Raw genomic sequence first — 14,110 nt, forward strand, 5'->3', positions numbered from 1 at the left:
AGCACAGAGGCTGCCATGAGCATGAGAAAAGGCAGCAGCAGATATACGCGCACATGCAGATGCTTTCCCAGATGCACAAACACCCATAGTAGTGCTGCGCTCTCACAACTGGGTACTTGCCTCCGTGTGGCGGGAGCTCTGAGCCCAGTGTGAATGCTTTTCCACAGGGTTGGAACACCCACTGTATCCACACAACGTCCAGCATATGGGGTGGGATCAGAAACACAGCTCATGCTTCCCCCACAGCAGTAGCAGGTGAAATCTGCGACCTGATACTACCACAAATACGCAGGCAAAAGATTAGTTCATCAAACACCATAAGAAACTACAGTAACAATTCAGAGCAGAAGGAAATGACAAATCTCCAGAAACCAACCTTGAAGTCACAGAAATTTACAATCTAAATGACAGAGAATTCAAAATAACTGTCATGAATAAACTCACCAAGTTACAAGAATGTTCAGACAGTTCAATGAACTCAAGAATAAAATTAATGAGGAAAAGGAATACTTCATCAAAGAGACTGAAACTATTAAAAAAAAAACAAGCAGAAATTCTGGATATGAAGAACATAATTAATGAGATAAAAAAGAATCTAGAATCTTTAAAAAATAGAGCTGATATTATGGATGAAAGAATTAGTGATTTAGAGGATAGAAATGCTTCCAGTGGACGAGGAGAGAGAACTCAGATTTTTAAAAAATGAAGGAATTCTTGGAGAAATATATGACTCAATTATAAAAGCAACCTAAGAATTATAGGTGTTCCAGAGGGAGAAAAGAGGGAGAAAGGAGCAGAGAGCTTGTTCAAAGAAATAAGAGCTGAGAACTTCCCAAACCTGGGGAAGAACCGGAGTTATAAATACAGGAAGCCAACAGAACGCCTAATTACATCAATGCTAAAAGACCTTCTCCAAGGCATATAATAGTAAAAATGGCAAAAGCCAATGACAAAGAAAAAATATTAAGGGCAGCAAGACAGAAGAAAATAACCTAGAAAGGAACACCTATCAGGCTTTCAGCATATTTCTTGGCAGAAACTTTACAGGCAAGGAAAGAATGGAATGATATATTAAAAATACTGAAAGACAGGGGCCGGCCCGGTGGCGCAAGCGGTTAGGTGCGCGCGCTCCGCTGCGGCGGCCCGGGGTTCGCTGGTTCGGATCCCGGGCGCGCACCGACGCACTGCTTGGTAAGCCATGATGTGGCGGCGTCCCATATAAAGTGGAGGAAGATGGGCACCGATGTTAGCCCAGGGCCGTCTTCCTCAGCAAAAAAAGAGGAGGATTGGCGGATGTTAGCTCAGGGCTGATCTCCTCACAAAAAAAAAAAAAAAAAAAAAAAAAAAAAATACTGAAAGACAAAAACTTTCAGCCAAGAATACTCTATCCAGTGAAACGATCCTTATGATACAATGGAGAAATAAAAGTTTTCCCAGATAAACAAAGGCTGAGGGAGTTCATCACCACTAGATTTCCCATACAAGCAATGATCAAGAACGCCCTCATACCTGAAACAAAAAGAAGGCAAATGTCTACAAATCTTTGAGCAAAGAGATAAATAGACAGACAAAATCAAAAAGCTACAGCTCTGTTTCACAACAGGGTAGAAAATAATTATAACTTAAAAGAAGAAGGGAAGGAAAGCATCAAAAGTAACTATAAACACTTCAAGTTAGTCACAAACGCACAACACAAAAATGAATAACTTGTGACAACAATAACTCAGAAGGAGAAGAGGAAAGGGATGGAACCTGCTTAGATTAATGGAGATAAGAGGCTATCAGAAGATGGACTATCTCATCTATGAGATCTTCATACAAACCTCACAGTAACCAGCAAACAAAAAATCAGAGCAGAGCCATATATCATAAAAAAAGAGAAACATCCACAGAAAAACCCCAAAATGAAATGGCAGTCAGAAACACAAAGGAAGAGGAATAATGGAAATATAGATTAGGTGGGATTAAGCACTCATGTATCAATAATCACTCTAAATGCAAATCGATTGAATTCTCCAAGGAACAGACACAGAGTGGTGGGGTGGATTAGAAAACAAGACCCAACAATATGCTGCCTCCAGGAAACACATCTCAGCTCTAAAAACAAACAGGCTCAGAATGAAGGGATGAGAGACAATACTCCAAGCAAATGGCAAATAAAAGAAAGTAGGTGTTGCCATACTTATATCAGACAAAGCAGACTTCAAGATAAAAAAGACTATGAGAGACAAAGAGTGGCAGTATATAATGATAAAGGGGACTTTCCACCAAGAGGACATAATACTTATAAAGATATATGCACCTAACACAGTAGCACAAAGGAATATAAAGCAACTATTAATAGACCTAAAGGGAAAAATTAACAGCAACACAATAATAGCAGGGGACCTGACCACCCCACTTACATCCACGGATAGATCATGCAGAGAAAGGCAACAAGTAAATAGTGGAATTAAATGAAACATATGATCAGATGAACTTAATTGATATATGTAGAGCATACCCTCCCAAAACAGCAGAATACACATTCTTCTTAAGTGCACATGGAACATTCTCAAAGATAGACCATATGTTGTGAAACAAGGCAAGCCTGAATAAGTTTAAGATTGAAATCATATCATGCTTCTTTTCTGACCACAATGCTATGACACTAGAAATCAACTACAAGAAAAGGGATGGGGTAGTCACAAATATGGTGAGACTAAAGAACACACGACTGAAGAACCATTGGATCAATGAACAAATCAAAGGAGAAATCAAAAAATACCTGAAGACAAATGACAATGAAAAGACAACAAAACAACTCTTATGGGATGCAGTTCTAAGAAGGAAATTCATAGCAATACAAACGCAACTCAACAAACAAGAAAAATGCCAAATAAGTAACCTTAAACTACACCTAATAGAACCAGAAAATGAAGAACAAATGAAGCCCAAAGTCAGCAGAATGAGGGAAATAATAAAAATTAGAGCAGAAATAAATGAAATAGAGACTAAAAAAACAGTAGAAAGGATCAATGAAACAAAGAGCTGGTTCTTTGAGAAGACTGAAACAAAATTGACAGACCCTTAGCCAGACTCACTAAGAAAAAAAGAGAGAAGGCTAAAAGACATAAAATTAGAAATGAAAGAGGAGAAATTACAACAGACATCACAGAAATCAAAAGGACAATCAGAGAATACACTGAACAACTTACATGCCACCAAACAGGATAACCTAAAAGAAATAGATAAATTCTTAGATTCCTACAACCTCCCAAAGCTGAATCAAGAAGAAATAGAGTAAATGAACAGACCAATCACAAGTAAAGAGATCAAAATGCTCATCAAAAACGTCCCAAAAAACAAAAGTCCAGGACCAGATGGCTTCTCTGGAGAATTCTACCAAATATTCAAACAAGATTTAATACCCATGCTTCTCAAACTATTCTAAACAGTTGAAGAAGATGGAACACTTCCTAATTCATTCTATGAGGCTAACATCACCCTGACAGCAAAAGCAGATAAGGATAGCACAAAGAAGGAATATTACAGGCCAATATCACTGATGAACACAGATGCAAAAATTCTCAACTAAATATCAGCAAATCGAACACAGCAATATATTAAAAGGATCATATACCATGATCAAGTGGAATTTATACCAGGGATGCCGGGATGGTTAAACATCCGCAAATCAATCAATGTGATGCACCACATTTACAAAATGAGGAATAAAAGTCACATGATCCTCTCCACAGATGCAGAGAAAGGATTTGACAAGATCCAACATCCATTTATGATAATAACTCTCAATAAAATGGGTATAGAAGGAAAGTACCTCAACACAATAAAGGCCATATATCACAAACCCACAGCCAACATCATACTTAATGGTGAAAAACTTAAAGCCACTCCTCTGAGAACAGGAAGAAGACAAATGTGCCCATTATCGCCACTCCCATTCAACATAGTACTGGATGTTTTGGCCAGAGCAATTAGGCTGGAAAAAGAAATAAAAGGAATCCAAATTGGAAAGGAAGAAATGAAACTCTTGCTGTTTGCAGATGACATGATTGTAAATATAGAAAACCCTAAAGAATCCATCAGAAAACTATTAGAAATAATCAACAACTACAGCAAAGTTGTAGCGTACAAAATCAACTTACCAAATCAGTTGCAATTCTATACTCTAATAATGAACTAACAGAAAGAGAACTCAAGAATACAATCCCATTTACAATTGCAACAAATAGAAAAAAGTGTCTAGGGATAAATTTAACCAAAGAGGTTAAAGACCTATACAATGAAAACTAGAAGACATTATTGAAAGAAATCAATGATGACCTGAAGTAATGGGAAGATATTCCATGCACATGGATTGGAAGAATAAACACAGTTAAAATGTCCATTGAATCTGTAGATTACCTAAAGTAATCTACAGATTCAATGCAATCCCAATCAGAATCCCAAGGACCTTCTTCATAGAAATAGAACACAGAATCCTAAAATATATATGGAATAACAAAAGACCTCGAACAGCCAAAGCAATCCTGAGAAGAAAGAACAAAGCTGGAGGCATCACAATCCTAACTTGAAAATATATTACATAGCTATAGTAATCAAAATGGCATGGTACTGGCACACAAGCAGACTCATAGATCAATGGAACAGAACTGAAAGCCCAGAAAGAAACCCACACATCTGTGGTCAGTTAATCTCTGACGAAGGAGCCAAGATCATACAATGAAGAAAGGAAAGTCTCTTCAATAAATGCTGTTGGGAAAACTGGACAGCCACATGCAAAAGAATGAAAGTAGATCGTTATCTTCCACCATACACAAAAATTAACTCGAAATGGATAAAAGACTTGAATTTAACACTTGAAACCATAAAACTCCTAGAAGAAAATATACGCAGTACAGTCTTTGACATCGGTCTTAGCAGCACCCTTCCCAATAACATGTCTACTCAGGCAAGGGAAAGAAAAGAAAAAATATACAAATGGGACTACATGAGACTAAAAGGCTTCTGCAAGGCAAAGGAAACGATGAACAAAACGAAAAGACAGGGCCGGCCCCATGGCTTAGTGGTTAAGTGTGCGCGCTCCGCTATTGGCGGCCCAGGTTCGGATCCTGGACGCGTATAGATGCACTGCTTGTCCGGCCATGCTGAGGCTGCGTCCCACATACAGCAACTAGAAGGATCTGCAATTATGACATACACCCATCAAATAGGACTTTGGGGGAAAAAAAGGAGGGGGATTGGCAATAGATGTTAGCTCAGAGCCGGTATTCCTCAGAAAAAAAGAGGAGGATTAGGACGGATGTTAGCTCAGGGCTGATCTTCCTCACAAAAAAAAAAAGGAAAAGAAAACCCACCAACTGGGAGAAAATATTTGCAAATCATATATCTGACAAGAGATTAATCTCCAAAATATATAAACAACTCATACAACCCAACAACAAACAAACAGACAATCCAATCTAAAAATGGGCAGAGGATATGAACAGACATTTTTCCAAAGAAGATATACGGAAGGCCAACAGACACATGAAAAGATGTATAACATCACTAATTATTAGGGATATTCAAATCAAAACTACAATGAGAGATCACTTTACACCTGTCAGAATGGCTATAATTCCCAAGACAAAAAATAACAAATGTTGGAGAGGATAAGGAGAAAAGGGCACCCTCACACACTGCTGGTGGGAATGCAAACTGGTGCAGCCACCAGGGAAAACAGTATGGAGATTTCTCAAAAAATTAAAAATAGAAATACCATACTTTTCAGCTATCCCACTACTGGGTATTTATCGAAAGAAATTGAAATCAACAATTCAAAGAGATTTATGCACCCCTGTGTTCACTGAGGCATTATTCACAATAGTCGACATGGAAGCAACCCAAGTGCCCTGCTACAGATGAATGGATAAAGAAGATGTGGTATGTGTTATATACAATGGAATACTACTCAGCCAGAAACAAAAGACAAGATCGTCCTGTTTGCAACAACCTGGATGGACCTGGAGGGTAAGATGTTAAATGAAATAAGCCAGACAAAGACAAATATGCATTATTTCACTCATATGTACAAGATAAACATACACAGGGATAAAGAGAACAGATTAGTGGTTACCAGAGGGGATGGGGGTTGGGGGTTGAGTGAAAGAGTTAAAGGGGCACATATGCATGGTGATGGATGAAAGTTAGACTACTGTTGGTGAGCACCATGCAATCTATACAGAAATACACAAATAATGAACACCCAAAATTACACAATGTTAAAACCCTTTATAATTTCAATAAAATAATTAAAAAAGAAAAAAATAATTCATTCTTTTTTATGGTTATATAGTATTCCACTGTGGGGAAATACCACACTTTGTGTATCTGTTCACCAGTAGATGGACATTTGGGTTGTTTTCCGTTTTTGTATACTATAAATAGGTTGTTATCAACATGTGTGTACAAGTCTGTGTATAGACATACGGGTTTATTTCCCTTGGATGGATTCCTAGGGGAGGAATTGCTGTGTAGACGTATGTAATTATTAAATACGCATTCAAGCTATTTTTCACCAGCACTCGATGAGAGTTTCAGTGACTTGACATCTTCAACAACACTTGCTATAATCAGTCTTTTTAATTTTAGCCATTCTCAAGTGTGGTGGAATCTCATGATGACTGTCACTTTCATTTACCCAATGACTCATGTTGTGAAGGAGAAGGCGAGCCACACACAGACTGGGAGAAAACATCTGCAAAACATATCCCTAGAAAAGGACGTGTATTTATAATATATAGAGAGCTCTTACAACCCAATAGTAAGAAGACAAGCAACACGTCATGGCTTACCAGGACACAGCAGATCAGGCCTGTGATGAGCACCAGGATTCCCGCCAAGCAGATGAGGATGAGGGCCCAGAAGGGGAGGTCTGGGGAGACAAGTGCTGGGGTGAGCCACCTCTTGTCATTGCCCCAGGGCTCCTGCTGACCCCACTGTGCCTCAACCGTCCTTGACAAGGGTTGGCCAACTTTCCTCATCATCCAAGACCCTGTGCGCATGGTTCTCTTCGATGAGGCACAGCATCAAGATACTCGCCCCCTACCGTGGGCTGGGGCTTCCTGCAGGTTTACCAGGCTTCTCAGTCAAGGTGTCATCTCTGTTGGGAGAATATTCTGGAAGTGAATCAAATGGAGAATGCATGTGAGTGTGGTTCACTCTTTTTAATAGAACTTTTAGACACAGAAAAATAAAGGGAACAGTCTCATAAACATCCATCATCTAATTTAACCATGTATATTCCATCCAATTAAAACAACATTTTATCAATGTATAAATTATTAACACTTGCCAACCTTGATTCATCCCATGTTTTCAGTGAAATATTAAAGTCAAGTAGACATCATCATGTTTCACCCCATTTTAGTTTCCATCTCTAAAATGTGACCACACATTCCTACAAAATCCAAGGCCATTATCACAGAACAAAAGTTTAATAAATTAAACCAAATTCATACCTCTGGGCACAGAGGACTGAATTTGAGCTGGACTTTCTTATGACGGCCGGGGGGAGAATGGGTCATCACAGTTGACAAGCCTATGGGATCTCTCTAAATTTGTAAATTCCCACTCAAAAGTGTTCTTCCCTGCCTAGAAACACATTCATCCCCTTCTCCTTTATCTATTTGCTTAATATTCATTTTCTAGGATTAACCTACAATGTAATATCCTGCAGGAAGTCTTCTCTGATTTCCGCCTGCAAGTATGAGTTTGTTCACATCAATTAATTGAGAAGTTTCAATTCTCTATTCTTGTTATTGCCAGCTACAACATAAACTCCAGGAGGGTAAGACACACAGCACCCAGTGGGCTTGGTGGGAGGGTGCATGTCCCCCTTCTTGTACCTCTATCCAGACAACCTCTTACAGGTGTCCTGTCTGATATGGAGCAGCAACAAGTCTCTTTTTGAATTAAAATTAATTTTAGTTAAATAAAATAAAAATTCTGGTACCTCAGTAACATTAAAACTCAGTAACAATAAAGACCAGTCCCAATATCATCCTTCGAGCACTCAACAGCCACATGCGGCTATGCACTGTTCAGCACAGATATAGAACATTCCACCACTGCAGAAAGTTCTAGCGCATTGGTGCTCATCTAGAGCGGGACTTGGCAAACTATAGCCTGTGGATCAGAAACCACATGACGCCCAAACCTGTTAAGTCTGCTTCACACACAGCTGGAGGCCCTCACTGACCATCTGGCCCAGTGGGTTTCAGTGCAGAGATGAGGAAACAAAAGTCCAGAGAGGGGAGGTGACTAGTATGAGGTCACAGACTGTCTAGGAGAAGGTGAGGGCCTCCTACATTACACTGGTGTCCTTTTCTCTCTCTCAAGGGTGGGTAAAGACTGGGGGACTATGCCACCTCCTGCCAGCCTGAGAAAGTTCAATGCTCTCTCAGCCCCAGGCATCCAGAGTCCCCAGAAAGGCCTCACTTCCTTTCCCAATGACCAGGGAGCCTTACCATCCCCAAGGACACTCTTCCTGTCCAGGGTCAAGTTCTGCAGCTGGGTACCATTCTGGGTCAGCTGCAGGAATTCCTCATAGATGGCAACTCTGTCCAGTCTCTATGCCAAGGCGGCAAGGTACACAGGGAGTCCACTCCAGTGTGGTTACTGTGGGGGACAGACCTGGAAGGGCACAAATATGAACAAGGGTGTCTAGAATTCTACCCTGATTCTAGATTCCCTGCTTCTGGGTCCTGTTCAAGAGAACTTTCTGCAATAATGTAAACATTTGTCTGCACTACCAAATACACTCATTATTAGCCCCATGTTGTTATTGAGCACTTAAAATGTGGCTAGTGTGTGTGAGTGAGGAACTGAATTTTTCATGTAATTTCATTTCAAGTAATTAATTTATAAATAAATAACCATAGGGAGAACATTTTTGAACCTTTGGAGTAAGGACTTCTGCAAATGCATAAAAACAATGAGAACACTGGTAAAAATGGTCGAAATCAACTTTTCAAAAGTCTAGAAATTAATCAAAGGCTTGTAAGAATCTGAGAAGGGTTTAGTGAAGACACACAGTGGAATCTTGATAAAGGGAGCAAACTTTGTGGCATTATAACTTTCACTATTCCCATCCTGCTCTCACAATATCCTCCATAACTGTGAAAACCGTCAGTCTCAGAACCATGGTGGCTGAGACAACCCGCAGCACAGCAGCCATAATGGGTGTGGAGCTCTGAAAAGACCCCTCCCCACCCAACTGCAACTAGCTGACCTGCCTGGCAGCTCCCCAAAAACGCCCCATGTTCAGGGCTTGTCGTTACTAGACTCAGAGCTTGCCCAGGGAGGAAAGTCTGTCCCCAGGGCACTTGCTAAAAACAATCAGGGCTAATTGTTTTCTATTGTAGTTGCCTGAGGGAGTGATACCAGCTGAGGCAGGCAAGAGGTGAGCCAACAACTTAGAAGAAAAATTGGGGGAATGAGATGTCCACAGGGGGTTTTGAAAAGCTCCAGGGTATTTGCGGGCATCTGGAAGGCCACAAGGGCTCAGGGATGTGGCACGCCCAGGACAGACTTGAGAACGTCTGAATCTCTCACCTCTAGTTGGAGCGGTGGCTTAATATCTGAAAACTGATTATGTAATACACCATATTAATAGAATAACAGCCAATACCACATAATCTCGACCATATACATAGAAAAGAATTTCACAAAATACAACACCCTTCATGTCTAAAAAAGAAAATACTCAACAAATTAGGAATAGAAAAAACTTTCCCAACCTATAAATAGCTTCGATGAAAAACCCACAGCTAACACCATATTCAATGCTGAAAGACTGAAAATTTCCCCCTAAGACCAGGGACAAGGCCATGATGTCTTCCCTCATCTGATATGTTAATCACAGGTACTAGAGTTTCTAATGAGGGCAATTAGGCAAGAAAAAGGAATAAAAGAAACCCAGATTGGAACAGAAGAGGTAAAACTATTTGTTTTGCAGAGAAGATATTGTATATAGAAAAACCTAAAAAATACAGCCCCCACACACACACAATATGTGAATCGTATCCCACTAGGTGTATAAAAAATTTAAATTGCCCCATGTGGTTAGTGGCTCCACTATTGGAGAGCACAGTTAGACTGCTGATATTTGTTGAAAGTCTCCAGAAGAGGAGGAGGAGGATGATGCTGGAGGTTGGTGGCCCCAAATGTTAATGCTTTTCTCAACCCCCGAAAAACCTATGGAAGGAGATGGTAAGATTAGCTGATAGGGATGTGGGGGAGAATGGGCACCATGTCAGTGACTTCCAGATCAAGGATGTGTCACGGGAGCTCAGAGCCATCAGTCACCAGCTCAGCCAATGCTTCCAATCTCCTCAACCTACATCAAGTCGGTGACCAGGCAGGAGTGGAATATGTCTCACAGCTGGCTGCCTCTGTAGAGCTTGGTGACCTAGAACAAACGCGAGGGGGAGTGGGAGAGATGGAGGTCTCCTGGGGATGCGGGGCCCCACTGGAGCCAGTGAAAGATCACAGACTTTGGGGCAAGGGAGACCTGACTTCAAATCCTGGCTCTGCCCCTAACTCATTGTGTGACCTTAGGCACAATACTCCCCTTTCTGAGCTTCAGTTTACCCACGTGAGAAATGGGGAAGGCAGCTAGGACATCACCTCTGGAAACTGAGAGAACCCAGACACGCAGGGAATGTGAAGGATTGAAACAACCATGTAACAGATGTAAGTCAGGCAGAGGAATGAGGGTGCCTTCAGGGCAAGGAGAGACGGGACAGGGGAGACCCCACCTGGTCCTGGGTGACCCTCAGCAGGGCGGTGTACTCCGAGGATGTGGGCTCCGGGTTGCTGAGGTTCCAGCTGATGCTGCGGAAATGCAGCTGGTGTTCTCTCTGCATGCATAAACTCCAGGGTGCAGAGCCTGGAGCCACCGAGAGGAAGAGCAGACACGTGGAGACTCTCAGCTCCCAGCACAGAGGCATGGTGGCCCACGGGGTCACGGTGGTGGATGCAGACAGCGTCCACACTGGTGGCTGCCCCATCCTTCACAGGCCTGGGGAGAGAGGTACATGGGGAATCTAGAGAGAGGTCCTGAAACCTCTGGGGTGGGGGCCAGAACAGGAAGGAGGAAATGGGAGGACAGTGGGGAGACTGAGAGAGGGGTGGTCACAAAAGTGGTCATTAGGGGCAAATGCTCAGGGGAGGGTCTTACCTGAGGGAGACCAGTCTGCAACTCAAGGAGAAGAGGCCCAGGCTGCTCTTCTTGAACAAGGATCCAGCTGGGGAGGAAGGAGGAGGAGGAGGAGCAGGAGGGACAGGGGTTGGGGGAGGGGCTGGGTGGGATTTAACCCACCAGGAGCTGCTGGGACCAGGGTGTCCCCAGGCTCTGCAGGACCCTCTCAGTGGAGTTGAACGTGGCTGAGCCGTTGCTCCTGTCTGATGAATACTGGAGGGTGGAGATGGGGAAGGTGACTGTGAGGGTCTTCAGGTTGTGCCCCAAAGCTGCAAGACGAGAGGGAGAGCGATGGCCATCACTGAGAGCTGGCCTGAGACCACACCAGAGTCCTGCACTCATTATCATCTGGCGTCTTCTCTCCCAGGGGCACCACCACCCACCCGTGTGGTCACCCAAGTCAGAACCAGCACATCTGCTCAGCTCCTCCTCCCTCCCAGTAACACCCATTCACCTTGAACACTGGTCCTCACATACACTCCCTCTCCATCCCTGTCCCAGCTCAGGGGACTTAACTTCCTTCACCCGGACCAACACCCCAGCAGGCGCACTGGATGCTCTGTCTAAAGGATGTTCTACATTGACCACTAGAAGAATCTTTCTGAAATGAATACCTCACTAGGGCCACCACTGCTCCAGTACCACCCATGGCTCCCTATGGCCTTCAGTGTTTAGTTCAACCTTCTTGACCTGGCACTCAAGGCTCTACTCAATCTGGCTCCTGCTGACCTTTCAGTCTCATTTTATCCATCTACTGCGGGTTAAACTCCATGCTTCACGCAACCCAAATTCGTTTCAATTCTCCCCATAGGGCATATTGTTTCTGGCGCAAGCCTTTGCTCACGGAATCCTCTCTGCCAGAAAAACTCTTCATCCTCTACCTGCCTGGGTCTCTCCTGCTCATTCTTAAAGACTCTGTTCAGGTGAAACTTTCTCTAGCAAGCTCTTCCTCTGCAAACTATGCCAGGTGCCTCTTCCCGAAACCTCCCACATTGTACTATAATGGTGTGTTAATTTCACAAGGCTAGGGGCTCTCTGAGGGCTGGCCTCAGACTGAATCGTTGGTATAATCTTTGTGATCAGCACCATTTCCTCAAAACCAGAATCTCACACTGTGGCTGCCCAGCTCCTGGATCACAACTGGCTGGTGGAGGAGTGGGGCCGGAGAGCTTCTCTTGGGAAGGAAAAGGGGCCCCCAGACACCTGTGGTGGCTTCTGGTGGCACAGGTGATGATGAAGTATGCAGGGACGTGGTGGCCGGCTCGGGAGCTGTGGCGAGGGCTGTCTCAGGGAGGGACAGAGTGGGAGGAGCCCCCAGGCTCACCCGGGCTCCAGCAGTGGCTGTCCCAGGACCACCATTCACAGGTGAAGCATAAATGAGAGTGAGGGGACGGGTGACTGTGTGAGTAGAGGGATGAGCAAGCCTGTGGATGAGAGCAGCCCAAGAGAGTGAGATATGTGAACAAGAGAGACTGAACACAGAGGAGAGACAGATGGACGGGCAGAAAACTGGACAGACGGATGGGATACCTGGAAAAGGAGGACCAAGGGCGGGGCTTTAGGAGAATTAAAGTGAAAACCACGTGGGGTCAGAATGTGGTGGAGAACACGTCTGTGTCTAAGGCTTTCTCACACTGGGCTGGGACTCTCCACCAGAACCCGGGAGGGAGAGAAGGGATGAATTAGGGCCCTTCCAGTTGCTTCCCTCACGAAGGACAGCGGGTGAAGGAGAACAAGTGCTCCCCAACCCCAAATGTGGACGGGACCCAGGAGATCAGGACCAGGAATACTCACTGGTGGTAGTTGGGGCCGCGGCTCCATAGGTGTAATCTGTGGAGAGAAGGTGAGAGGAGCTGAGCAAGAGTTGGGGTGAACATAAAGGATTAAGGGAGAGGGAGGATGTAGGGAGCTTTGTGGGGAAAGCAGAGGGGAAGAGGGGAGGGGAAGAGGGGAGGGGTGTTCAGGGGGGAGGCAACGAGATGGAAGGTGGCTGGCCCCAGTGATCACACAGTGATGAGAAGACTGATCCCAGACCAGGAGCATAGAGAGATGGATCATAGCTCACTTTAGAGCAACGGAGGCAACACAGAACTCTGACTGGGAGAGAGAGTGTGGCTGTAGCACAGCCCCTCACCACTGACATAGAGGCTGTCCCCGTCCAGGGTGAGGGAGCCCAGGTGGGTGACGCCCTGGGTCTCATGGCACGGCTCCCAGGAGAGTCACTCTCTGTCCAGCCCTGGACCAGCGGGGGTCAGAGTGGAAGGTGCAGATGATGTCCACCCCAGTGGCTGCCCCACCCTTCTCAAGCCTGGGGGAGGGAGAACCTGGGGACATGGAATACTGAGCAGGGGTCCTTCTGGGTGTGGAAAGCGAAAGAGGGGAAGGGAGGAGGCTGAGGGAGAGGCTGAAGGGGCTGCTCTGATGTCTGGAGAGGCTCTCCTCGGTGTCTCCCATGTGAGACAACCCCCTCACAAGTAAGGCCTGACTCCTGTAGGATGTGGAGGGGGGCCTGTGAGTGACAAAGAGGGGTAAACACACAGACCTGGGTGAGGGGGCGCCTGCAGGTCTGCACGGACAGCAGCGAGGAGAACAGTCTCTGCCCTGTGCCATCTGACACATGCAGGCAAGAAAGTACCGTTACGTTCTCTCGGTTCTACACTCCAAGGTCTTTTCTTTCTATTTCTTTAATACTCCACAGCCATCACCCAGGCCTAGGGAACAATCATCTTATTCCTAATCTTATTCCCAGCACCTCCCATCTTGCCTCTTAAGTCTACATTCTCAACCATGAAATCCACTTGAACCAACGTGCTTAGACCAAACGCTAATCACATCATCCTTCTACTCGCATCTCTCCAGAGT

The 14,110-nt window shown here is 44.2% G+C and overlaps 1 protein-coding gene and 1 pseudogene across 6 annotated transcripts in view; one reads left to right on the forward strand and one right to left on the reverse strand.

Annotated features, from left to right (window-relative positions):
- The window catches only part of LOC131403122 (adhesion G protein-coupled receptor E1-like), a 281,846-nt pseudogene that overhangs the window by 42,311 nt on the left and 225,425 nt on the right, over positions 1–14,110 (forward strand).
- The window catches only part of LOC131403166 (mucin-5AC-like), a 136,944-nt gene continuing 133,650 nt past the window's right edge, over positions 10,817–14,110 (reverse strand). Inside the window, exons 1-5 of one of the 6 annotated variants that reach the window (XR_009219246.1) lie at positions 13,383–13,462; positions 13,043–13,078; positions 12,452–12,672; positions 11,228–11,517; positions 10,817–11,068 (exon numbers count right to left, since the gene is read on the reverse strand). Coding sequence is in view for 1 of the 6 variants with exons in the window: in XM_058537488.1 (XP_058393471.1) it covers positions 11,360–11,517; positions 12,452–12,672; positions 13,043–13,078; positions 13,390–13,448 (474 nt within the window). In the remaining 5 variants the exon portion in view is untranslated. Of the gene's footprint in view, positions 11,069–11,227; positions 11,518–12,451; positions 12,673–13,042; positions 13,079–13,313; positions 13,463–14,110 lie in introns of those variants that run through there. The other 5 variants (XR_009219247.1, XM_058537488.1, XR_009219248.1 and 2 more) reach the window with 5 other exon arrangements.

Source organism: Diceros bicornis, unplaced genomic scaffold (assembly GCF_020826845.1).
Source record: "Diceros bicornis minor isolate mBicDic1 unplaced genomic scaffold, mDicBic1.mat.cur scaffold_55_ctg1, whole genome shotgun sequence".
Lineage (NCBI taxonomy): Eukaryota > Metazoa > Chordata > Mammalia > Perissodactyla > Rhinocerotidae > Diceros > Diceros bicornis.